A 27,732-nucleotide genomic window follows, 5' to 3' on the forward strand; every position below is an offset into this window, starting at 1 on the left:
AAAGTTTTATCAGCATTATCATTGAGATTAAAATTAATTTTTTTTGTTTTTATAATTGTAGCAATAAAACTTGCTTGCACTGTTTCTATGGAGCTGAAGGTGGAGCCTGACAGCACAATGGAAGGGGCCTGTCCTGTTAGTCACCTCATGACAACAGCAGATCTGTCCAATAAAATGTCTTTTTCACAATCCAGGCTTCCCTTTCAACATTCTTAAAAACGTATTGATGTTCTTCATATTCTAAAGATAATGATAGCAAGGGGGTTACTAATTGGCCCCAGCTTCCTGCTTCAATGGTAAATGAATGAATGAGTAAGTGTGTGTGTGTGTGTGCTAGACCATTTTATAGTGTCTTTGTGTGTGAGTGAGTGGAAGAAAGCTTTTGGGGAGTGAGGGCAAATGAGATGGGCAGCAAGTATATAGGAATCAACTTGGAGAGTTTTGGGTCGTTCCTTGTGCGATTTTATATTTCTCCCTCATGTTCCGCCTTCTCTGGTGGTCAGTAATGACTTCTAATGTATTCTCTGCTGGAAACCAGCCCTTCTTTCCATCAGAGAGACGCATGCCTTCATACCAACCTTGACAAGGAAAATATAAATAAATTTTAGTTTTGAAGATTAAAAAAAAAAGTGATTTTATATTAACCGTACCTTCACTGGTTTTGCGCAGCACATTGATGACATCAGTTGGCTCCAAGCTAAGTTCATCTGCCTGTTTTGCCGCATACTGCCTGACGCACTGCACTTGAGGACAGTCTGATTGACGTACACACAAACAATGAAACTCATTATATAGCAGTATAAATTGTGTATCAAAGAGAACTTATCCAGAATATATTAGTGGAAGCTTCCTTTAAGTGGTGGGTTTTTTTGTTTTTTTTTTGAATGTGGAATGAAAGGAAGGTATTTAGCAGCTTCTCTAGTAAAAAAATAAGTATACTAAAATGTACTATATTTGAAATCCATTTATTTTGAACTAAGTATACTACAAATACATTTTCATATGTATGTACTTAAAATACCCTGCAATTGCAAACTTTTAGTATGCTAAACTGACATAAAGAAGGAAATAGTGCTTAAGTACAACTGAAAATATACAGTACTGAATTATATTACAATTTTTATTTGTGCTAAATTAGAGCTATTACAAGTTTACTTTAGGTAGCTATATATTAAATATATTTCATGTAAAGGCCAACATGATTCAAAGATATACAATTCTCATCAACGGTGACATCAAAACATATGATTAATATTAAGAAATATGGATTGTGCACATGTACTCCAAATAAAGTTTAATTATAATTTTTATATCATTGAGTCTCGAGTGATGTCATTAAATGTGTTGATTTGAACTATACTTAGCATTAAATTATTTAATTTTAAATGTATTAGTTTTTTACTTCGGTTTACAGACCCATTTTTCAGAGTTTAACAGACACTGGTCAACATTCACTTTACGTAATGGAAATCAACAGTTCCGCTAAAGAAGTCCTCTAGTGTTCCATGAAAAAAAAAAAGTTAATATTTGGGCAGTAGTATGAAGTGGAGTAAATGACAAATTATTTATTTTTCGGCAGAGCAAAAAATGCACTGTGATGCGCTGCTAAGATGGTGACGGCCGCCTCCGTCCACTTTTGGCTTCAAAAACTCTCTTCGTAAACACACGGATGACAAAAGACGAAAGCTCACCCCAGTCCTCATAAATCTTTTCCTCCCCGAGTGCTGCTTTAATTGATGGGAAAGCAGCCATCCACCTATGCATGTCTGACCTGGGGATAGGGTGTTTAAAGATTGAGAGAGGTCAGAATACAAAAAATGTAAAATGACAGTGATTTCACTCTGGGGCTGGTATGAATAAAGGCACTGAGCTACATGTGTCTTACTCTGTATTAGCCTTAAGTAAGTGTTCACAGGTGCTCCCACGATAGTTTTCCAGGAGGGTTAGACAGAAACAGTGATCCAACTGTGGCCCAAGATTGTTTTCTGTGGCCTGAACCTGAACCAGAGACCGATGAGCATGATCGATCACCACAAAGCGGTCTGGACAACCACTGAGAGAAGAGAGAGGCAAAAAACAAAAAGGGGACCACATGAGACTGAAGATTCGCTTAACTCACTCATTACATTGTGTGCCACAGCATTTTTTTTAAATGCCTGAAATAAGGTTTGTGTTTAACACACGCTCAAAATATTTTATTATTATTATTATTCCAGAACATAAAATACATCAGTAATGTCCCACCCATTATTTATGAAAAGTAAGTTATCTATGAGTTTCCAACTGTAAATAAAAACATATGACCATGGTGTAGTTCTTTATAGCCTAATGTTAACTTTTTATGTCTGGTGATGTCATGTAGGCTTTAAAGTCAATACAATTTGTGAAGATAATCATGATGAACAAAAGGTGTAAAAATTTTAGCTTTCACTGGTCACCGAGCTTTTGGGAAAATCCTACTGGGATTTTGTTGAGGGACCCAGGTTGGCCTACAAAAGTCATACCAGTTTTTTCTTTGTTTTAGAAGGTTAATCTCAACTATACGCCTCTTACCTTTTCTTTGTGGTAAGAATGAGAAGGTCATTGAAGAGGAACATGTACACTGGGGTATATTTGTTGCGGATGTTGAAGAGGGACCCTCTTTTACAAAGCTCTTGTAGTTCTCCCTGTTTTTCTAGACAGCGTGTTCTGGAAATAATTGGAATGGCCTGTGGAAAGCAAGAAACACAAGTTACCGAAAATAATATTTTTTTATTCATAATATGTACTGATCAGACACAACAGGTGACGTTGGATTAAAAAGTTCACCCAAAAGTGAACATTCTGCCATTATTCTTGACAGAACTAAATATGTGTTAATGTAAATACAACAATGTTGTTTTTGTTTGTTAGTTTTTTTTTATGGTTCTTTGCAGCTAGTTATAATAAACGTTTACTAATTAATTTATTTTCTGCTATTTAAGGGTCTTGAGCTGCTCTTTGGCTCTTATATTGATGTCACATTAAACATTTTCAGTTCAGGGGATTATTACCTCTATGTAATATCTTCAAACAAGATAAGTGAAGCCCTCTTGGGTTCTGTGAAGCGATGTGGGTGTATTCTAAATAATAATTAAAAAAATATTTCTGTGGCAAGAGGCTATACCTTTGTAAATGTAAGAGTTTTTCATTTGACTAGTGCATTAATGCATTTACAGACCTTGAGTTTGTCAAACTCCAGCTTGTTAGATATTTGAATGAGCTCCTCCATCTGTTTCATCTGCCCCACCTGTGTGTTTGCCTGTGTGATTAGCTACAAAAAAGAATGATGACAAGTGAAAATCAAAGCTGGATATGAATGATAGAACAAATGCATATGGAGAGATTTCACATTTATGAATTAAATTTTGAAAAGGTGGGTTAGATTTAAAGTTAGCTGCCCATTTTAGAATTATTTTAATTTAGGGAAATCAATAGGCATTTTGCGAAGCTGTTATGAAATCAGCAACATGACAAATGTTATATTAAAAAATGTGCAGAAAAAAAAAAATATATATTTTAAAATAGTGATTAAGATACATACTCCCATGTTTTCATTGTGTATGTGATTGTTTTACTTGATATTACACCACAGGTTTTTCTAAACCAGATGAAACTAACATGAAAACAGTAAATTTTTTAAGAGCTTGGTCTATGTGTTTTTTAACTAGGGTTTTAATTAATTATTTTTATGTCACTGGTCCATTGTAAATCAGTTTTGAATGTGACTTACACAAACAGATTTTGGATTCAGAATATAATATTTTATATTTTAGCAATGTCACACAAGTAAAAGTACTGTTTTACTTGTGTACTCATTACAAATAGCAGCTTACAGTTTTGCTGATATTTAATAAAACAGCACAAAAGTGAGTGTGATATTGCTTCAAAGGGGTCATGTGACATTGCTAAAAAGAACATTATTTAGTGTATTTGGTATAATGCAATGAGTTTATGTGGTTTAAGTTTCAAAAAACATTATTTTCTACGTACTGTACATTATTGTTACTCTATGCCCCGCCTTTATGAGACAAAACCAATAAAACCCTTTACAAACTAGGCATTTGTTGCATCCAGTAGGGACATAATTACTGATTATGAAGTGAAATGACATACAGCCAAGTATGGTGACCCTTACTCAGAATTCATGCTCTGCATTTAACCCATCCAAAGTGCACACACAGAGCAGTGAACACACACACACCATGAACAATCACCTGGAGTAGTGGGCAGCCATTTATGTTACGGTGCCCGGGTAGCAGTTGGGGGTTCGGTGCCTTGCTCAAGGGCACCTCAGTCATGGTATTGCCGGCCTGAGACTCAAACCCACAACCTTAGAGTTAGAGGAGTCAAACTCTCTAACCAATAGGTTACATCTTCCCACGTCATTATAATGACTTACACTGTCTTTTTACATGTTGAGTTGCGTATCATGCCAGACTGTCCTTGCAAAGTTGGAATTGCCCCACTTCATAGAAACAGACATTGGCATTGTAGGCTACTTTCACAGGAAACAGTGCTCATCCTCCGTAAAATGCTCTGCACATCTGAATATTTGGGTTAAACTGTTCTGGAACAGTGTTGTAATCTTCTTTTGGATGGCCAAATAAAGTAGTTTCACTTTCAAAACAAAACACATACAGTAGCGTCTCCATAACAAGGTACGGCGTCAACAGCAAGAATAAAAGTTACTTCCTTTGTGTGAACATTTGGGCAGCATTATGCAAATCTTTGCACATCGTGACATAGACATGGGGGTGTGTAAGAATGAGCCATTTTAGGTTGCCGTGGTTGATTCGTAACTTTTATAAAGAATATCTCTTTGGATTTGAGACTATAGTCTTTGCAAGTTCTTCTTCATGCACCAAGAGCTTGTAACACTCCAAAGAGAAAGGAAAACTTGAAGTCACATCATATGACCCCTTTAAAACAGTTCATACTACTATTTCAGAAGCAGCTAAAGAAGAATTTAAAATATTTTGTTGTAAACGCTAAAATGTTTTACTGTTGTTATACTAAACATCAGCACTCTGTCAATCAAATTCAAGGCTCAATGCTGATTTTGTTCATTTTACCTTAGACACTGAAGCCAGGCCCTTGGAAGCTGTTTCCTCTTCTTTAGTGCCCTTTGCAGTCCACTTTTGAATATTCTACAAAAGTTTGAAACTAATGAAATTAACTCTTGTCTAATAATTTCACATTTACTGGAAAAATTTGAGTAATAAGTATTTTTTGAGAACATTAACAGTGTATATCTCACCTGTATGAGGATTTTGATGCGTGTGATTCGTTGGAAGGGCAAAAGCATAAAGGATGTGAAGGGCAGACGTTTACAGAGCGGAGATGACTCCAGCCGCCTCATCACAAGAGAAAAATCTCTGTTACTCTCCCTGCCAGGACCACACATACACATAAGCAACATGCCCAACAACAACATGTTTAATGATCACTAAAACTAATCTTTAACTAAATAATGTACATTATTTATTTAATTATTATTATTTATTTATTTTTGTAGGTATGGGTTAAAGACTTACATCAGTCTGCTGTAGGTCTTCTCTTGATACTGCTGATTTCGGACATAATCAATAAAGACTGAGAAATGGTTCTCTGAGTGCTCATAAATTATGTCACACACGTCAGATATCACCACATTCTCTTCTACTCGCTTCAGCAGATCCCCTATAAACCTGAGAACAGAGATGTGCATTCATACTTATGGGGTAGTTTTTGGCTGAGACTGAATAAGTGATGACAGAATTTCTTTCATTTGTCATCCTTGAACTTGGCTCTCTTTCTCACCTCTCACTGACTTCATAGACCTGCAAGAGGTTGGAGAAGAGGGCCTTCCTATCATGAATGACCAGAGTCTCACTGAGTTCCCGTGACCCCAGGAAATGATCCTTCAGAACACACAGGGAGCGCAGGTAGGAGGCCTCAGAGGTGAGCACTTCGAACATGCTCTAACACACATAAAATTTAAATTAACAATATGTAACATAGCTGAATTTGGTAAAGAAAGATGTAAAGTTATTTCTAACAGTGGTAAACTATTACTCTCACCTCTTGTCTCTGTTTTTCAGTGCGAGTGAGTTTATGTAACACTCCACTTTCCTTCACCACTTTTAAATCCTGCCAGAGTGTATTCTCTTTAAGGCCTCTCTTAGATCGGATACCAACAACCCCCAGTCCCCCGGGACCCTCAAGGCGTTGGGTTTCACTAACACTCCTCCTGTTGCAATCAGGACTATCAGACCGGATATGACTGGCTTCTTTAGAGACCTTTGCTTGGTAGATCTGATGTAGAGGTTCTGAGGATGACATTGTTTTGAGAATGCATGGTTGAACAGCAAAAGCTTCAAAGAAATGTTATTGCACCTAATGTTTATTTAATCTAACCAGTGAACTATGACTTCTGCTGCAAAATCTACTTTGAAATTCAACAAAACCAGAAATAATCATTAACTATTGTTTTTATACATCTGAAACAGATTCCTCTGAGTGTGTATAAATTATCTCACCATAGCTGTTTGGCTCCGAGTCACTGGAGGTTTTCTGTGGACTTCCTGTTTTCTCACACAGCCTGTAAGAAACCCACAACAGCTTAACCTCACCAAAATTAGTGGGCTCAAATGAGTATCTATCACAAATAATAAAGATATAATTAAAAGACAGTTTTTTTTTATGCCATTGGTAAAGTAAAAAAAAAAAAAAAAAAGAAAACTCTGGATGTGTTAACAAACCTCGGAGACAAAAAGGGGCAGTTCTCATCACTTCATATTTTCATTTTGACCACTCTTTCCAGCTAAGAGTCAGAAATAGAACCTCTCTTTTTCAAATCCGTAAAAATAAAATCCGTGGTATGTCAGGGTTTTATTTCAGGGTAAGAGGATGTGTAAATTTAACTCTTAGCCTGCTACTTGTAAGATGTTGAAGATTATAAGTAATACAGTATAAAGGAAGTCAGAATAAATTGTTGTGTAGAACAATATACAATACTTCTACAGCATTTATTAATCATAGTTATTGTTAATTTCAACATTTACCAATACATTAATAAAATAAAAAGTTGTGCTTGTTTACATTACTTAGTGCTTTGTGATTTAATATTAACTATCAACAACTTTACTTTCATTAACAAAAAGGAATAAATACTGTAATAAATATATTGCTCATTGTTCATTTATGTTAGTTAATACATTAACTAACATTTACTATTGGATCCTTATTGTAAAGTGTTACCCAAAAAACTTTAGTGTTTTCCTTACAATGTCTTTAAGATACCAGGAACAACACAAGACCTACATCCTAAAATTACTGATAGAAATTATTTGACCCCTCTAAAAAGCATTGCATAACTTGCACACTTATTGAGAACAACTTACTGATGCTGTTAACTTACGCTTCCGTGTCAACAGACTCCCAGTCTCCAGAATCACCATTTTCATAGCTCTCACCTACAAAACAAACATGAAGCTTTTCAGAAATCTACACATATGTGTGATTAATTTTAGGCTATAAATAAAGCATTTCAAAGCAGATAAATAAAAACAACAACAACAAACAAAAACAAAACAACTCATAACTGATATAATACCTTGATGCCCCAAATGATTTTTGTAAGTAGGACATGTTCCTGGATCAAGATTAGGTAAGAGTCAGGATTAGGTTAGGAGCTTAGACAATGTTAGGGGAGAGCAGGGGCGAAAGTACATAAAAAACATAATTTTAAAAGATAATGTTGTAGACAGAGATATATTTCTGCTGTGGCCAGTATGGTATTTTGTAGAAATGTAGAAAGACTTCAGTATACAGTAATTTCACTTTGAACATAAGTTGCACATTGTTACTTTCGACCCTGTTGGTTGGGTCAAAAGTAACAGAACAATATAAGCTTTTTTATAAGATTGTTTTCTGTAACTCTTATTTTTATTAAGTATACCTGACTATGACTTTTTAGGATGTAACTGCAAACATATTTTGTCCTTTATCTTTCCAAAAACATTATTCAATTACATTTTCATATTTTCCATTTAAATTTACGTTTTATCAAATGTCTCAAAACCCGACTGTACAAACTTTAGGGTTTTTTTAATATATTTTTATTTCAGTGTATTTTTATTAAAATAAAAAAAAAAAAATAAAGAGAATGAACAATATAAAAATTTAATTACATAAATTCTAAACAACTGTTTCCATCCAGTTGTTTTTATGCATCAATTCAAAATGTGCATTAAAACATCTGGAAACACTGCAAATTCATAGGTGGAGGTGTAAAAGCTAAGATATGGCTAAAACCTAAATATAACTAAGGTAAATGCGATGTAGCAGAGCCCAGAGAGTGATGTTCCTCTATGTCCAGAAAAGCCATCTCATAAACATCTGGATAAAACCAGACCTCTCTCTGTCTGTCTGTCTGACCCTCACTCTTGACATATTCTTTTGGTATAATATGAGATAAACATTTTAATAAATGATGTAAGACACATAAATTAACAGTATAACATGCACCAGAACAAATGAAATACTTCTTGTAACTGTAGCGGGACTAAAGTAACAATCGTTACTTACGTCCCAACAGAAACTCCTGACATTTAAACCTGAATTACTTTTATACTGAAAAACTCTGAAAATGCAAACTTTAGGATGTGTTAGTATCAATAATTTACTTTTTGTATTTGAAAACAGTTTTACGGGCCTAACTACAAGAAACGATGATGAAATCACGTGATATTTCTCAGCTCCGTCAAGGGTTGCGTGTTGAACATGCTGTCATAGCTTGGAATGCAAATGCAGTAGGAGGCTCTGAGAAAATCGCTTTGTTACTTTCGTCCCACATTACTTTCGACCCCGCTCTCCCAACACAAAACACAAAACACTAATCTTTAACGCTGATCCACATTTTTTTTCTTTCTCTAATAAAACTGCATTGCGTGCTGTGCTTTAGTAAAATGCAATATTTGGAAATTCTTCTCTACTCACCTAATGGGGTTGGTATAGATATGCGGCGAGACAATTTTGCATTCTCACTGCTGCTTGTGTTTCTGATTGGTGGACCGCCGCCTCGAAGAGAGACTACACATGCCAGTGCTGGCTGGGAAGTCCATTTCTTTGTTTTTCGGTGGGACGGAGGATGTAGGGGACGTCGTGGGAGAGGTCGAGGAGGGACAGCTGGAGGGGTAACTTTATTGTCATTTGATGGCAAAACATCCAAATATAAATTAGCATCGGTATGGTCCAGCTGTGCAGACTGTTGAATATTTTTATACTCCGAAGACTGATAAGTCCTTGGTGGTAAAGGGGGTTTTGAGTGGTTTTGAACTGACTCATCAGCATGTGCAAATCCATTTCCTGCTAATTTGTAAGGGCTGTGGTGAAGTAGGAAACTTTGGCAATTTATACATGGAGGCAACACTTGGGGTTTTGAATTGGGTGATGGCCTGTTCTGTGGACAACTGACTTCATTGCTGGTTAGGTGTAAAACATCCTTATTTCTGTGACTTCCTTTGTCTTGATGTATGTGATTCTTTTCAATAACAATATCCATGTCATTTTTCTTCTTGTGTAGAGGTACCCAGACTAGTTTCATACCAGGCCTTTGAAGATGGCAGAGGCAATGACAGTGTTTCTCCGCTGAATGGGAAGGTGGCGCAGTTGATCCCTGATGATTCTCTATGGTGCAACTCACATTATTTACCTCACTGCCATCAGGAGCTGAGGGAAAGAAGGATAGCCAGGTGCTTTATTAAGCTTATCAACAGCCCCCCCCCCCACACACACACACATTTTATTTTTTGTGCTGGTATAATGTATTAACCCCTTAAACAGGGCTGAGAGTTCTACATCCATTTTTGTAGGTGAGAACATAATCGGATTAGCCAAAATATTAAATAACTGACCAAGGAAAGGGGCAGGGGTTTGTGATCAGTTGCATTCACAATGCACAAAGCCAGTGGCCCTTAACTGATTTCACTTTAAGACCCACATTAAACATTGGACATCAAGTTGCAACTCAACAAAAATTGTATGTTGTACAAGAGCAAGCAAAATAAAAATGTCTCTTGAATTGGTTTCATTGGCTCAGCAGCCAACTTGTTTATCTGATTTGCAAGGGTTAGGGTTAGGGTTTCCATTTGGGTCACTGAAAAATAAAAAAATTATTTTTATTTTTTCTTAATTAAGAAAATCTAAAAATGTTTTACAAACAACTCGTACCCCTTGTATTTATGTTGGTTTTATATGATTTTAATTGAATGATTCTGAACCTTCATCATGTGATATCTACACCACATAAACCTACACCAAGTAATCGCTAACAATCACTTAGAACCAGGGTTTTCAGCATAATTTTATATTCAGGCATATACAGTATAAAACATACACGTTAGAGAGAGATTTCACTACCTGATCGACCCATATCCACATCATCTACTGCCGGTTGAAGATTTCTTTCCCCCATCATCTGTCCACCTTTCGCAAGTCTTGAAAATGAAGATATATCCTCTACTCTGTCTTTTGTCCTGGGTGGACATGACAATCTAGCTTCGGCTACCACAGAACTTCCATCTTGGCTTATATTTTCAAAATATCTTCTTTCTTTACTGTTGTAGTTTACTGCCGTTTGCTTGCCCATTCCTTGTTCAAAGTTACGCAAAGCATGAACCACTCTGCTAGAGGATCCAAAGTGGCTTGACTGGCGTGAAGCATTAAGGTTTGGTTTTGGTGGAATGGTAGGTTTGCCACTGGATGTGTTGTAGATTGACTTATTCATCATTTGATGCTCCAGAATAATTGTCATGTCCAAGTGAGCAAGATTTACACATCAAAATCCAGAGACACATGGATGCACTGATATTAAAGTTCCAAATGCATCAACTGATGCAGCAAAATCCCTGATTGTGCGACAGTTTAGTGTCTTTTTGATCAATGAAGCCTGTGTTGTCACACTCTGTTCAGTTGTCATATCAATATAAAAAAAATAAAAATAAATAAAAGAAGTTAGTTTACCTTTCACCAAGCATTCAGAGCAGCCACACACCATATGTGAAGGAATATTTTACCTCCTCCGATGTGTTATTCTTGTGAACATTTTTGTTATGTGAACAAATTTGTTATGTGTGTTGTTAATAAATGTCATGGCTATATGATGGTTACTTCTCCTTTCAGATCTTGTCCCCTGGTCTTTCACATGTCTTAAAAGGGAAGTAGGTCGTCACACCAAATGGACCGTTGAATATGCAGTGACATACTGTAGATGCTGGACATAAGATAATGCAGTATTACTTTGACTATTTGATTATCTGTTTGATCCAAAATAAATTTAGCTAATTTCTAGAAGCATTGTAACACATAATGAAGTTACCTGCAGAAGTTTTTGGATGATGTTACTTGTATATTATATTATATTGTATTGCATTGTATTGAGTTATACAAAGATTGCTATGAGAACTGAATACCACAAAAACAAAACAAAAATCATGAACTTCCATGTCTCGCTTTAGCTTTAAACAACTGAAAGCTCCCAGTTCAACATTTTAGCAAGGCAGCTGATTCTGACTGACCATAAAAGCACAAGACTCTACTGTACTTTCCTACATTAAAATATTTTATTGAAATAGTCAAGTTTAATGTGACTGCTATACAATCAAATGTATTATAAATCCAAAAAATCAATGTGTTGACAAACAGTAAACAGAATATCTTTTTGGGATTTCTAGAAAAATATATTTTAACCATAAAAGTAAACATGTATCTCACTTCCTCTACGACATGTATGCTGATATGTGTAACTTTTTCACTTCCTTCATTTTCCATTTACTAGATTTAATTCCTCTTTTTATGCTAACATCCTCCATGAGCAAAAATTCCCTCATGAAAATGTAAAAGGACCTTCACAGACAACATTATGAGTAATACAAATAAAAAGATAATCACTGGTTTTAATGAATGTCAGAACTTGGTGTTATTTGCTTACTATATATTAGCTGATTTAAGAAAAACATTTATTCCAGTACATACATATGGAGACCTTCTGAGTTACACACTCTTTCTTCACATTAAGCACATAATTCATGCCTTTGCTGTTCACCATGAATCATTTCCTGTGCTCCCACCGCTTTTTTCTTTTTCTTTTGTAGTTCACAGTAGAACACATCCCCCTCCTTTTGCTTCCACATAGTTGGGATCCAGATCGTTCGGCAGTTTTCCATTTTGTCCCCAGACGTTAAGCTCCCCAAACACGCCTGTCTCAATCATCTCCTCCTGCCATGGAATTGGTACGTTCCCAGTTGCAAAATCATTGTAGAATTCACTGTCTTTGTTGTCAATCAAAACACCTTTGATGGTGCTGAATGCTCCCACATCATCAATGTCTTTGGCATAGACCATCTTAGGATCTGGGACAAAAGGAGGAGGAAGCATACCTGTGCAAAATAAGAAAATATATAAAAGATGTAAGAAAAAAAGGTTTAAATTATAATACCTAAAAAAGGAGAGTACCATTGTACACAGATGGTACTTTGATACATACCTTTGTTCTTTATGAGTACCAAATTAGGTTACACTTTATTTGAAGATGTCCTTATTACAGTGTAATTTTATAATTAGGTGCTATGTAATATTAATTGACAACATGTACTTGCTATAGGTTTTAGGGTTAGATTTAGGGTTTAGTTTATGTTTAGTATCATGTAATTATGCAAATGTTACTATTATTACCCCAGTAAGTACATGTAACAGGTAAAAGGGACACTGTCAAACTAAGTGTTCCCCATATCCATATACCATTATATTTACATATATGGCACTTCAAAGAAAACTATTAGAAAAAAAATCAATACCATAGTACTTTTTAAAAGTAGTTAAAAAAGTTTATGATGCATATCCTATGCATACCAGCCTCTAATCTCCCCCAGTTGAGCTCTTTAAAGAAGGACTGGTTCTTCAGTTCAGCACACTCATTACTCTTGAAGCCAAGTCTCTTCTCTGGATCTTTCTCCATCAGTCTGTCACAGAGTTCTTTAAGTTCATGGCTGAAGGTTGGGGGGTATGAGACTGGATCATTCAGGATGCGCCGTGTCACTTCATTGTTGTCCACCTGTGGTGCAGAAAAAGTAGGTAGCAATGATTAGTGAGGATGCCTCAAATTTCTATCATCTGATTTCTCTCATTGATGATCAATAACCTCTGATTTGTCACTGCAAATCACTGTCAGTGTGAAAGCCCCTTAACAGATAGACAAAGTGTATGCAGGAGTATGTCTACCTGTTCTCCACGACACCTGAAAGGTCCCTTGGCCGCAACCATCTCATACAGAGTGACCCCAAGAGTGAAGTAGTCTACAGAGTAGTCATACTCTTTCTTCTGTAGCAGTTCTGGAGCCATGAAACCTGTGAAGGAGACATATCCGTTACTTACATCTAACCAGGGCCTTTTGCAATGCTGGCTTAAGAATATGTTTTTCTCTTGTTTATTTTCCAGGAACAGGAATAATGTATAGTTCATTTTTACAGTATTTTAAAGAATAGATGTGGCCTTGTCTTCTTTTCTATACTTTTGATTCATTTTGCAAATTTGATATCACTAGAATGTATGTGTGCTGCTTTTTTCCATGCATAATTATATATTTTTATTAGTTTTGAAACACAATTTTAATAACTTTTATAGCTACACACATACTGTACACATATGTTACATCATTATAGTTGTCTTAAATCCGGTCTACGAACTTCTGTTTCGTAGACCGGAACAGGACATTTTCCACCACACAAACTCTCACACTACATACTATACCCTGGACTATATATCCCACGATCCATTGCCCAAGGACACACAACTACAATCAATCAGACTCCCTATATAACATTTGTTCAGTTCATGCTTACATTGCCGAGTATTGTTCTGCGTTTTTCACTATTCCAGTGTTAGCAGTGATACAGAGCCAGTCTATTGTCCTAGTTTAGACTAGTCTTTGCTTTCCTGTTTTTCCTGTGTATCGCTCTCTACCTTTGTTTTTGGATTGCCCTGTCGTCTTGCTGTTTGGACTCTGTTTGACCCTGCCTAGACTATTGTCATGTGCCTGGATTATCTCTCTCTGTCTAGCCCTCTGGATGTTGTTTGCTGATCGGAGACACTTTCTGCCCTCTGCCCTGTGGGCTTTAATGGAAGTGCATTAGCATGGTTTAAATAGTACTTATATGACCGCCAACAGCAGTGAATGAAGATGTATCATATCGATCACAAGTGCAGTATGGAGTAACTCAAGGCTCAGTACTAGGGCCGCTACTCTTCACGCTTTACATGTTACCGCTTTATATGTTATCTGGCTCGGTCGGTGTTCATCTTCAGTTCTCTCTTCACAGCAGTTCAGTCAGTGTACTGTTTGAGTACATGAATTACTCCGGTATATTGGTTTGTTTGAACTCAGAAGGAGTGTCAGCCACATTAAAAAAGTTAACAGCTTAAGTCATTTGTGGATTAATGCGTATTGGAGACGCGAAACCTTTAAAACGATTCAGTTCGATTTGGTGAACTGGTTCAAAAAGATCCGGTTACATCGAATGATTCGTTCGCGAACCGGATATCACAAACTGCTTTGTTTTGAACTCTCTCTCACAACAGACACGTAAGAGAAGATAATTCTGAATAAAGTCGTAGTTTTTGCTATTTTTGGACTAAAATGTATTTTCGATGCTTCAAAAAATTCTAACTGACCCTCTGATGTCACATGGACTACTTTGATGATGTTTTTCTTACCTTTCTGGACATGGACAGTATACCGTACACACAGTTTCAATGGAGGGACTGAGAGCTCTCGGACTAAATCTAAAATATCTTAAACTTTGTTCCAAAGATAAATGGAGGTCTTACGGGTTTGGAACAACATGAGGGTAAGTTATTAATGACATAATTTTGCTATTTGGGTGAACTAACCCTTTAATGTGTCAAGCTTTCATTTGTTAATTTTTTTTTTGTCATGTGATCTTTTAAGCAGGCTTTTTGGACTTGGCTTTCTCATGCATTGATTGGATGATTACCTGAATGTGCTCCTCCCAAACTTTGTAAAATAAATCTTTAAATTGTGTCATGTGTTCCTAGTTGTTTGACAAATAGACCTCATGTTACATTGTCCATTATCTAGCTTTGTTCCATGTACCACTGTTGGTGAGTTTGCCATGTTTATCAAAGTTTCTGTTTATTAATTACCTCATGCCTTGCCATAACCCTCACTGGACCTTGGATCAATATATTGATTTAGCATTTCATTTGAGTGGTTCCTCATTTCCTGTAGTAATTGCATATAAAGAACCCTGCAATCATACAGTTCCCACCACACCAGAGTGCTTCCATTCCCAGACTGTCATGTCAGGATTCACGTCATGCTTGCCAAGCCAGAGCCTGCTCACACCACACCTGAGTCATCAGCCAAGATGGCCACCACATAAGAGCTTTGTCACAACATGGCCACCCCACCAGAGCCTCATTAAGCCATGGTCACTGTGCTAGAGCCCCGCCATGCAAGGTTCCCCTATGGATTTTTTTGGGTGGGACTATAGAACACAGGCTCCTGCATTAGCAGAGCTTGGGCCAAGACATATAAAACTAATGGCCGGTGTAATGGATCCACCAATGGTGTCAGTGTGATCAGCTGGCACCTGGTGGCCTCAACGCTCTCAAACCATGTGGCCTCAGTGCTGTCCAACCCAGAGGTTGCCATATTTTGTGTTTGTGTTATACACACTGCACTCCAGTCCATGAGTCTGCTCCAGAGCCTGTTCCAGTCCACGAGTCCACTCCAGAGCCCTCTCCATGAGTCCACTCCAGAGCCTTCTCTACTCCATGAGTCCGCTCCAGAGACTTCTCAGTTCCATGAGTCTGCTCCAGAGCATTCTCTAGTTCATGAGTCCCCTCCAGAGCCTGTTCCAGTCCATGAGTCCACTCCAGAGCCTGTTCCGGTTCATAAGTCCACTCCAGCACCTGCCCCAGTCTATGAGTCCACTTTAGAGCACTCTCCATTCCATGAATCCACTCCAGAGATCACTCAAGGCCCAGAACTCAGTTCCTTGTTGGCGCCAGCCTGTGAGTTTTCTATTTGCTCTTTTTTTGCCAGTCATGTCAAGGCCAAAGAGGATGTGATGCAAAAGCTGATTTTTCAGCAACATTAGTCTTCATTCTTCAGTGTCACCTGATCCTTCAGAAAACATTCTAATACTCTGATTTGCTCCTGGAGAAACATTTCTTATTATCAGTGTTGAAAACAGTTGTGCTACTTAATATTTATGCAGAAACCCTGATATACTACCATTCAAATATTTGGGGCTATGTGTGTGTCACAGTGTCTGGGTTGTGTTCCCTGGGTTTCCACTAGGTGTCCTCAGTTCCCACGGTGTTTATCATATTATCACTACCTGTCTCCTTATTTGGTCACCTTCCTCCTTGTTTAGTTAATTGATTGTTCCCCACCTGTCTCCTGTTTCCCCATTATCCTTTTGTGTATTTATACCTGGTCTGTCTGAGTCCTTGTCACGGAGTCCTTGTTATATGTCGTTTGCGTGATACTTCCCTGAGTCTGCTCTGTATGTATGTTCATGTTATGTTATTGGATATTCTGGTTTTGACCTTGCCTGGACTGTTTACCTCTTTTGGATTGCCCCTCAATAAACCTCGTACCTGCATTTGGATCTCTCCCTTGTTTCTTGTATCACCGTACGTGACAGAAAGACTCCGTCACCTTGAGATCCAGCGGTATGTCGATTTACGCTTCTTCCCCAGCCACAGAGCGGGAGAGAAGCATTCAATTTGAGGGAACCCGCCTGGTCGTGTTTCGCGGGACCAGGGGAGGGCGCCGAGGAGGAGGTGGGCGAGAGGAAGCCCAGCATCGCTCTCCACCATGGCCCACGTGGGAGGGACCAGAGCCGCCGTCTCACCAGGGCAGAAGGAGAAAGCCAGCGACACTGCCCATGATGACCGCGGGTCCAGCACCACAGCACAAGATGGCCGCCAACCCAGCGCCGCTGCGGTGCATGGCCACCAACCCCACACCACGGGGCAAGATGGAAGCCAGCCTCACACCACAATGCAAGATGGCTGCCAGCTCAGCACCAATGCCCAAGATGGCCGCTGACACCTTTCTCGAGTACTTCGAGACATTATCAAGGATCCTAGAGGTTCCCAAGACGGTTCACGTCATGACTGCTGAGTCAGCACCTCAGCACAAGATGGCCGCCAGCCCAGCGCCACAGCACAAGATGGCCGCCAGCCCAGAGCCACAGCACAAGATGGCCACCAGCCCAGCGCCACAGCACAAGATGGCCGCTAGCTTAGAGCCACAGCACAAGATGGCCGCCAGCCCAGCGCCACAGCACAAGATGGCTGACTCAATGCCTGAGTCTCCGGACAAGGTGCCACCGACTCGCCATCATAGAGGGCGGAGGAGGAGGAGACAGGCGCCTAATATTCCTCAAAGCCTGGAGAACATTCCCGAGCGGACCGCTGCCGTCCAGGAGAACTTTCAGAGCGGGCCGCTGCAGTCCAGGAGGCCGAGGTGGTTCCGGAGGCCGAGGCGGTGCCCGATGCCGAGGCGGTGCCCGATGCTGTTCCGGAGGCCGAGGCAGTGACCGATGCTGTTCCGGAGGCCGAGGCAGGGCCCGATGCTGTTCCGGAGGCCGAGGCGGGGCCCGATGCTGTTCCGGAGGCCGAGGCAGTGCTCGATGCCGAGGCGGTGCCTGATGCTGTACCGGAGGCCGAGGCGGTGAACGATGCTGTTCCGGAGGCCGAGGCGGGGCCCGAGGCCGCTCCGGAGGCCGAGGCGGGGCCCGATGCCGAGGTGGTGTCCGAAGCCGAGGCAGCTCACGTCTCCACAGGCAGTCCAAAATCGAGTCAGGTGTTCATGGACCCTCCTGAGTCAGGGTTAGTCACCGTCGACCATCTAGAGTCAGGTCTAGTTCCTGTGGACCTTCCAGAGTCGAGTCAGGTCCCAGTTGACCTTCCAGAGTCAGGGCCAGTCACCGATGACCTTCCAGAGTCAGGGCCAGTCACCGATGACCTTCCAGAGTCAGGGTCAGTCACCAATGACCTTCCAGAGTCAGGGCTAGTCACCGGGGACCTTCCAGAGTCAGGGCTAGTCACCGGGGACCTTCCAGAGACAAGGCGGGTCACCGTTGAACGTTCAGAGTCAAGTCAAGTCACTGGGTGGGCTGCTGCTCGGCCCTGTTGGACTCCTGCATCGACCACAGGGGGGTGGTGGTCATCTGCTCCGCCCTGGGGGACTCTGGTATCAACCACGAGGACGTGGTGGTCTTCTGCTCCGCCCTGGGGGGCTCTCGCTTGGACTACATGGTTGTGGTGGTCTTCCGCTCCGCCCTGGGGGACCCTGGCGTTGACTACACGGTTGTGGTGGTCTTCCGCTCCGCCCTGGGGGGCTTCATGTTGTTGTTTTTGTTTTTTGTTTTATGTGTTCACTTCTGTCCCTGTTCCCCTCTGTTAGTCTGGCCCTCCATCCCTCGCCCTGAGCCTCCACCTGTCCGCCTCCTTCCTGGTCTGTTTTGTGTCTGTCTTGGAGCATCTGGGAGCCGCTCCGTAGAGGGGGGGTACTGTCACAGTGTCTGGGTTGTGTTCCCTGGGTTTCCACTAGGTGTCCTCAGTTCCCACGGTGTTTATCATATTATGACTTCCTGTCTCCTTATTTGGTCACCTTCCTCCTTGTTTAGTTAATTGATTGTTCCCCACCTGTCTCCTGTTTCCCCGTTATCCTTCTGTGTATTTATACCTGGTCTGTCTGAGTCCTTGTCACGGAGTCCTTGTTATATGTCGTTTGCGTGATACTTCCCTGAGTCTGCTATGTATGTATGTTCGTGTTATGTTATTGGATATTCTGGTTTTGACCTTGCCTGGACTGTTTACCTCTTTTGGATTGCCCCTCAATAAACCTCGTACCTGCATTTGGATCTCTCCCTTGTTTCTTGTATCCCCGTACGTGACAGTGTGTGGGTATTTTTAATTGAAATTGATTCTTTAATTTAACAAATATGCATTAAATTGATTAAAAAAAAGTTACAGTAAAAACATTTACAGTATAATACAGGTGCATCTCAATAAATTAGAATGTTGTGGAGATGCACCTGTATTCTATTTCAAATGAATGCTCAAATAAAAGTTATTTTGAAATATCTATTCATCAAAGAATCCTGAAAAAAAAGTTTCCACACTCAATACCCATGGCTGAAGTGCCATTGAGCAAGGCACTGAACCATCAATTACTCTCCGGGCACTGGAGCAAATAGCTGCTGCCAACTGCTCCGGGTGAGTGTTCTGTGTGTGTGTTCCCTACTCACTGCAGTGTTTTTGCACTTGGATGGGTTAAATGCAGAGCACCAATTCCGAGTATGGGTTATCATACTTCACAAATGTCACGACTGAAGACTAAAGATAATAGTAAGAACAATTATCAATAACTAAGCACCAATAATAAATGAGCATCAAATTAGCATATTACAATGATTTCTAAAAGATCAAGTAACACTGAAGACTGGAATAATGATGCTGAAAATTTTACATTGAGGAATACATTTCATTTTAAATATGTTAAATTAGAAAATAGTTATTTAAAATTATAATAATATTTCACAATATTCCTGTTTTATTGTATACATTTTATCAAATAAATGCAGCCTTGGTGAGCATAAAAGACTTCATTAAAAACATTTAAAATCATAATATTTTAAGATTTTTGACATGTAATGTAAAAAATGGATCAACACAAAGGTTAACATAGATATGTATGGACAATCATAATTTAAATGAGCATTTCCTCTTTTTTTAGACTTTTTAACTTAGAATGGGACTTCAAATGTTTAATTTTTTTTATATTATGAGGGGGCCCTTCACTTTTTTCCCTCAGTTTGAACTCTGCATGCACAGCCATATCACCCTGCAGGGGCAGCTGTGGCCTAATGGTTAGAGAGCCAGACTTGTTACCAGAAGGTTGCCGGTTAGAGTCTCGGTGCTGGCAGGAGTTGTAGGTGGGAGGGAGTGAATGAACAGCGCTCTCTTCCACCCTCAATACCCATGGCTGAAGTACCCTTGAGCAAGGCACTGAACCCCCAGTTGCTCCCTGGGCACTGGATATATAGCTGCCCACGGGTGTGTGTTCATGGTGTGTTCACTTCTCACTGCTGTCTGTGTGCACTTGGATGGGTTAAATGCAGAGCACCAATTCTGAGTATGGCAAATGTCATGACTTTCACTTTCAGACCAAGATTGGTTGGCCACTGAAGCTAAGTATAGTTTAGCCTGGTCAGTACCTCCAGGAAAAACTATGTTGCTGATGGTAGAGGTGTTAGTGAGACCAGGGCCTCACGTATGGTCTAATACCCCAGTATATTGACAGGGACACTATACTGTAAAAAGCTCCATCCTTTAGATGAGTCGTTAAACCGAGGTCCTGATTTTCTGTGGTCTTTAAAAATCCCATGGCACAACTTGAAATAAGTAGGGATGTATCCCTGGTATCCTGGCCAAATTCTCTCCAATTGGCCCTTGTCAATCATGGTCTCCTAAAAAAACCCATCCATTGAATTTGCTCTATCTCTCTCTCCTCTCAACCTATAGATAGTGTGTGGTGAGCACACTGGCGCCGTACTGTGGCTGCTTTCAAATCATCCAGGTGGATGCTGCTCACTGGTGGTGGTTGAGGAGAGATCCCATGATATGATTGTAATCCACTTTGGGTGTACGGCAATACACAATAAAGCACTATATAAATTCTTCATTCATTCATTCATTCATTCATGCAAACAAAGAATTTATTTTAGAGTAAATGGCATGAAATGGCTCTGACCTGGGGTACCAGCATATCCCTGTGTTTTATCTTTCCCTTGTGGTAATTCAACAGCCAACCCCAGATCAGAGAGACGCACATGTCCTAAAATAACAAAAACAACAACAAAAACATTCAGAAACAGTGGAGTGTTCAGTGGGGAGGCAAGCAGTTAAGCAGTTAGGTGTGTTTCAGCGTTACTTACCTGCATCATCTAAGAGGACATTCTCTGGCTTGAGGTCTCTGTACACAATCCTGTGCTGGTGCAAATGCTCAAGCCCACAGATGATCTGAGCTGTGTAATAACATGCTCTATTTTCATTAAAGCCTGGATTCTTCTCATCCACATTATACATATGGTATCTATAAATTCAGAGCAAATGGAGTTTAAGAGTTTGGACAAATTGTGGGTAAAATAAGAATGTTATAATTGCTAAATAGATTTTGACATTTTCAGAGGATGAAATAGTAAATAGCTTTTTCCATGCAACACATACTGACACAATGGTCAATAGAGCTCACCCTCAAGTCTCTATGACATTGAGGTCCCAAGATACATATATGTCTAAACTAGCCATAAGATAATAAAAGCTATTTTGGGGGTCTTGCATCTTGATCAAATCATCTTAAAGTGTTCAGTCTGAGAAATTGTAATGCGTGGACATTGGAGCACATCTAACATTTAGATGTTATCCAAGAATATTAAACAGTAATAAACACACATACCCTTCCAGCATTGTGAGATAGATAATGTGTTGTGACGCAAACAAACACTACAACTCCAGAATATCATTGCTGCCTCTCAGATTATCTCCACAAATTATGCTGGATTAGGAGGAAAGCTGCTACAATTCTTACAGATACACAGCAAGCATTCTTAATTAATTAAGGATTTTAAAATATATTATGGTTTTTGTTTATATTTTTTGGAAATACGTATATATTATATAAAAAATATTTAGAATTTTTTAATATTGTTGCTGAAAGTGCTTTTTTTTATTGACTATGTAAAAAAAAATAATATTGTAATAGGCAGTATTAACAAAATCCATATTACAAAATACTGAAATGTAAATAAATATATAAATAACCTAAAATGTTTTAAATAGTACATAATCATGTTATGGCAACTTTTTCTTCTTCTGCCTTAAATACTTAAAAACACAATGATATCTACATTATATTCTGGCTGAGGAACATTTGCAGCCATTATAAAATAAGAAATATGTAGACAGTTGCACATTATGTACATCAGTTTGTGCACAAAGTTGCATTGTTAACAAAATACAGTTACAATGTACCTACAGGGGCACAACTACACATGAGGGGTATAGAAGTGTTGTAGTATTTTCCTAGTTTTTTATTTATTTGTCTCAAAATTATTCATATTTTTTTTCTATATTTTATATAAAATTAGAACATTATATGTAAAACTCACATTTTTATATTCATGGAAGAAATTCATGGAAATGTGCCTGGAAGTGGACTAGAAGGACTTGAAGTGGCCTATAGGCCTATAGTCCTTTTCACGTTTTAAAATCACAATTATAACATGTAAAAACAACTAAAAACATAAAAAATGTCAGCACTTTTTTGTACATATGTATTATTTTGCAACTCATCGGGGTCTACATGACTCACACAAAAGTAACCTATTTTTAATTCGAAACAGATTTTCTGCAAAAGGTATATAGTTTGCATTCCAGTTAACAATCTCCTCAGTTTCTCTAGAATATAAACTGAACCCCCATTCACAAACATAACACCCCTTTTTTATGACAGAAACAAAAGGAAATTAATAGATATTTTGGTTCATGACTTACTGTGAAAAAAGGTTAAGCTTAGGTCAAGCTACCAAAATTAGTTTGTTCAATTTATTTTAATGTATTGTTCTTTTTCCCTTTTTCTCTACCCAATTGATATTAAACTGGATACGCCCATATGAATTTGGAAAGTAGACGATAGTTTTCTGCTTGGTGTAAAATAAAGCTTTGCTGTATAATTCTCGCTGTGTAGACCTAACCATAGTACACAAACATTTTTATAATTCAGTACAATGGTATATATCAAAGTACAATTTCAACGTATTTTGTAAGTTCAGTTGATTGATTCAGTTCAGATTCTACAATAAAAATAAATAAAAACTAAATGCAAATTCTGAATTCTACACACACTACTGGTTTCCAATTTTGGGGGGACATTCCATAGGCATAATTTACAAATTGCAATTTTTCTCACAGAAAACTTTCTGCTATTTTTGATTTTCAAAACATTTAATTCTGCAGGATTTATAAGCTTGTTTCCTCATGGGGACCAAAAAAAATTCCCACAAGGTCAAAATTTGCTAGTATTGCTGACTTTTGGTCCCCATAATGTAGTAAATATCAGGTACACATACATACAAATTTGTACAGGTATCTTTGTGAGGACATTCATTTACACAATGCAATAGACCCTTACTCTAACCATCACAACTAAATGCCTAACCCTTACCCTAACCCAAACCTTAATCTAATTATAACCTTGACCCTAAAGCCATGTCTTTACCATTTTAACATCCATTTAAAGCAGGGCTTGAAAACCGTCCAAAATGTTCTTACTTTACTCTCTTGGTCCTCACTGCTATGGTCTAAAACACAAACTGGCTCTAAGAAAGATAGTTCTACAAGTACAGACATATACACACAAACACTCACACACATAAACATATACATTATTCAAACAAAGAGATATAAGTGACACCTGAGGTCTCCACCATTCATGATGGTCATGACCAGGCAGAGGTCAGTTTTGGTCTGGAAAGCATAGGCCAGGGTCACAATGAAACGACTGTGCACTTTAGCCAGGATGCGCTTCTCAATAATAGCACCCTATGAGAAATCAAGTAAAAAAAATAAATAAAAAAAATTAAAGCAGACAAAGGAAAATGAGGTAAAAGAAAACAATTTGGAAAAATGGTGGCCACATTTAGTTATGCATGTAGGTAAAAAGTTCTTGAAAATGGATGGGTTCTAGAGGGTTGTTTTCAGGAGATTTACCATAAGGACTAAAACAGTTGCTATGGCTTCTTAAGACAAACACCAATTACAATATCTTACATCATCAGTAAAAACTGACTCTTCCTAAAGTCATTTCTTTGAGAAGTATTTGTTAACCACATACCTTGCTTTTCTAGGATAACTGTATTTTTATCCATCTTAAAGCTTCAGTACATGCAACTAGGGAGTTTAAATACAATCAGACATTTTTTTTGTTGTCTCAGAACAGGTCTGAAATCGGCCAATCATAATCGAGAAAACTGGTGACGTGAATGGGATAAAATTCTGAGCAATAAAGTATAAGCAGTTCTTGGATTAGACTATAAACGTTAGCAAAAGGTTAATTCCATTTACCCTGCTAATACCTTTCTAGGCATGTAGGTTAGCTCCTCGTATTTGTCTAGTTTGCATTGCTTTTCTCCTTTCTTTTTTGAGGTGGACATTACAAATGAAATCTATCATTTTCTCTTCTTTTAACTATTAAGGATTCCTCTTCTTTTTACTTATCTCCCTTTCTGTTTCTCAGTTGCAGCTGAGCTGCTTTGTGGAGTATCAAGCAGAGCCTGCAAGCCTCTTTGCACTGAGCCAATACACTATGATTAGAGCTGCTTAATACCATGCTCTAAGGTTAATCTAATCTCATGTCTCAATGTGTCTCTTCCCCTTTTCCCAAACTGCTCTTTTACCTACTATGTGGTAAAGGAGTGTCACCAAATTCACAAAAAAAGAGATTGCTCCACTTGTACAGTTTTGGGATATCCAAATTAATCAGGATTTAAGTTCTGCAGTTAGGCCGCCTGTACCAAAGCTAAGTTTGGACACTGGATCAAGCCAAATAAGGTTTGAATTAAGCATAAGTTTATCTACTGATAAACTATCCCTCTCCCTTACATCATAACCTTTACGTTTCTTCAACCTCTTCTTGTTCAGTTTCTTGTTGGCATACATCTTCCCTGTCGCCTTCATTTGGCAAGCATGGACCTCACCAAATCCACCTTTCCCAAGCACTCTGAAATCCATGAACCAATCTTCAGTAACAGGCTGGCCCTCCAACCATTTAAACTGGATGTAACGTAGAAAGTACATGCTGTCCTTGAAGCCATTGAGTGCTTTAGCTTCCAGTTGGACAAGAAGCTGCTTTTCACTCTCTTTAAACAGATCTCCTCGAATGTTTCTGTAGTCCTCTTTCACCCTGCTCACAGCTTTGTCTCCCAGGAAGTCACAGAAGTTCTTGGACGAAGACTCATAGTATTTGTTGACCATCTTCTGTGCTTTCTTAGCTCTGTCATTTTCCTGGGCAACGTTGTAGTCTTCAATATCTTTCCACAAATCTACAGAATTCTTGTGAGCAGTTTCGCTTTCAAGGTATTGCTGAAAGAGGCGCTTACCAATCGGTTGCCGTACACACATACTGTCGAAGGAAGAATCCACCGTAGTCTTCATATGTTCACATTGTCTGATGTGTGGCAGGTTGAGCTTGGTGCGGTATTTCTTGTCACGCATAGTTGCTGCAGCAGAGCTGTCTATACTCCCGCGTGCTGACACATAGGCTGAGTTTGCCACCACAGTCTCCAAACCTCCAATATCCATGTTTGAGAAATTCTAAGATAAAGAAAGGTGTTATTTTTCTTTATATTGAGTGAAAATCAATTGCTTATTAGTGATATCTTTTAATTGTCTTTTAATTAGCTTTAGCATTAACGTTTTTGAGATCCTGCCTACTTTCAAGGTAGCCTTTGGCTTTATGTCAGTAGTGATCAACCACAAACTTAAGAGTTACTGACATCCAACAACTGTCTATTGACCTGTCCATGGGGCTAAGAGCAAGGCTTGTCTTCACAAAAGCTTATCTGCTAAACGAGAACTAATAATCTCCCTTTTATCTACCCAGAATTCTGTAAAGAAGCTACCCTTAACGTACTGTGCCAGGTTAAATGCAACAATAACCTCTGTGGCATGCTGCCATTTACCACCGAAAATCATTTGCATTTACATTGGAAAATTTAAAAAAATGTGAACGAAAAAAATATTAAGATAATATGTTTGCTTAAAAAAAACTTGAATAATCCAATAAAAAATGTTTCTAAAGTTGTCTGAATTGGTTTTTAGAGGTGGAAAATAAATTTCTAGGGCTGTTCTTCTTGTAATGTGACCCGTTTTGTTGCTGTCTTCAACTCATTATTACAATGGTAATCCACATCATGCTGTGCACAGAGCTGCAGTATTTAGCCCAGAAAATTCATTTAAGATTCATAATTTATTCTTCACTGATACCATGTACAGCTGTATTCATTCTCACAGGCAAAAGTGCTAAATATTAGGCCTGTTGCTCGGATTGGCTGAGTCTCAAAGACCTTGATACTTTCTCATTGAATTAAGACTCACCTTTAGTGTTGTTGCCAAACTTTAAAGCTGTGAATGTACAGTAGAGCAAGTCTAACCAGCATGAACTAAGTCTTCAGCTTAGCCTTAGTCTACATCTTATTTGCTAAAATACTGTCGTATAAAAGTAATTTAATTGACTCTCCCCTGCATGATATGATATATGGTTTAGTTGATTGTGTGTGACCTGACAGCTTGACTTTTTGGTTATAATGTTTATAAATGCTTAACATTTCAAAAATATATATAATAAATTATGTTTTAAAAATTCACGATGGGATGTGTACCATTTTGCAAAGACTTATGTTTAAAGTCAGGGGTGGACAGTATTTCAAATACATGTTTTTTAAATACAAAATATTATTTTGTATTTAAATATCTTTGGGAAACAAAATCTAATGTATTTTGCATTAAAACATTTAATATGAGTATTTTTACATAAAATAAAGTAAAATACATAAGGTATTAGCCTCCTTATTAGACTGCTGATTTCCTGCAGGGATGGGGAGTATTTCAAATATACTATTTTGTATTTTAAATACCATTGGAAAAATTCAAATGTATTTTGTATTTAAATACATTTAATCTTAGTAATTGTTTGCTTTTAGAAGTTTTGTATTCTTGTTGATACAAGCAATCAACAGTCTAATAAAGATTTTGATTGGCAACAAGTATTTTATGTATTTTGAAACTACAAAAATACTAAGATTAAATGCATTTAATTACAAAATATTACATTTACAAAATACATAAAAAATACTATTTATTGTTAAAGACCATAATTTACACATTTGGTAATGAGAGAATTTTTCAATTGTACAAAAGACAAAAGAGAACAAATGCTTACACAGTGTAAAATCAAAACAAAACCCTGCAATTTCACTGTACAAGCAAAATACCACCATGAACCTGCAAAGTTTGTGATATGTCTCTACCAATTTTAAGACCAAGTCTTGCAGCCACGCCTGCACAATTTACACACATAAACATTAAATATTTTCATCATACTAATGTAAATAATTAGTCTTTAATGTCCTTACCTTTATTTTTGTAACTCTTCCTTTTGCAAAATCCCTGTGACAAAGAATTGTGGATTAAAAGCTCCAAAGGACGGGTTCAAAACTCCACAGACCAGGTAAAACCCTATCTCCTTCAGCAAGCATTTTAAAACTCAGACACATGCTTCCAGGTAACGTCATTCAGTGGTTTGCCTCATTCTTCCTCTCCCTCCCAAGATTCACTCTCACTCTGAAAATAAGTGAGGAGGATTAGGAGGAGTTTGTAGTCCATCTGAAATCCAAACTGATAGTTCATTAGCCTATGTGGATTACTGTCACAGTCTATTAGTGTAAGTCTGCTGTGGGTCAGATCAGTTATCAAAAGGGCACTGCACAAGCAACAAGATCGTGCTAAGGATACATTACCTTCTGTCACTCCATCTTTATTTTGCTCTCTGTCAGAAATCAGCCTTTCAGAAAT

The 27,732-nt window shown here is 38.3% G+C and overlaps 2 protein-coding genes across 2 annotated transcripts; both read right to left on the bottom strand.

The window, feature by feature from the left end:
- Nucleotides 1-19: 19 nt before the first annotated feature.
- arhgef15a (Rho guanine nucleotide exchange factor (GEF) 15) lies at nucleotides 20-11,466 on the bottom strand. The gene is made up of 15 exons (XM_059547028.1): nucleotides 10,423-11,466; nucleotides 9,001-9,732; nucleotides 7,421-7,475; nucleotides 6,540-6,601; nucleotides 6,082-6,329; nucleotides 5,821-5,981; nucleotides 5,556-5,708; nucleotides 5,279-5,408; nucleotides 5,094-5,168; nucleotides 3,200-3,292; nucleotides 2,554-2,708; nucleotides 1,886-2,053; nucleotides 1,692-1,771; nucleotides 651-755; nucleotides 20-578 (listed from the first exon to the last, which is right to left on the bottom strand). Exons 1-15 carry the CDS (start codon nucleotides 10,814-10,816, stop codon nucleotides 427-429), a joined length of 2,763 nt encoding a protein of 920 aa, XP_059403011.1. The 5' UTR covers nucleotides 10,817-11,466; the 3' UTR covers nucleotides 20-426.
- Nucleotides 11,467-11,602: 136 nt separating this feature from the next.
- On the bottom strand, nucleotides 11,603-27,488 carry grk1b (G protein-coupled receptor kinase 1 b). Its single transcript, XM_059546076.1, has 8 exons — nucleotides 27,294-27,488; nucleotides 24,763-25,473; nucleotides 23,576-23,703; nucleotides 21,039-21,196; nucleotides 20,855-20,938; nucleotides 13,282-13,406; nucleotides 12,913-13,114; nucleotides 11,603-12,440 (listed from the first exon to the last, which is right to left on the bottom strand). The coding sequence occupies exons 2-8, from the start codon at nucleotides 25,459-25,461 to the stop codon at nucleotides 12,157-12,159; spliced, it is 1,680 nt and encodes a 559-aa protein (XP_059402059.1). The 5' UTR covers nucleotides 25,462-25,473; nucleotides 27,294-27,488; the 3' UTR covers nucleotides 11,603-12,156.
- Between the last annotated feature and the right edge of the window lie 244 nt (nucleotides 27,489-27,732).

Source organism: Carassius carassius, chromosome 4 (genome assembly GCF_963082965.1).
Source record: "Carassius carassius chromosome 4, fCarCar2.1, whole genome shotgun sequence".
NCBI lineage: Eukaryota > Metazoa > Chordata > Actinopteri > Cypriniformes > Cyprinidae > Carassius > Carassius carassius.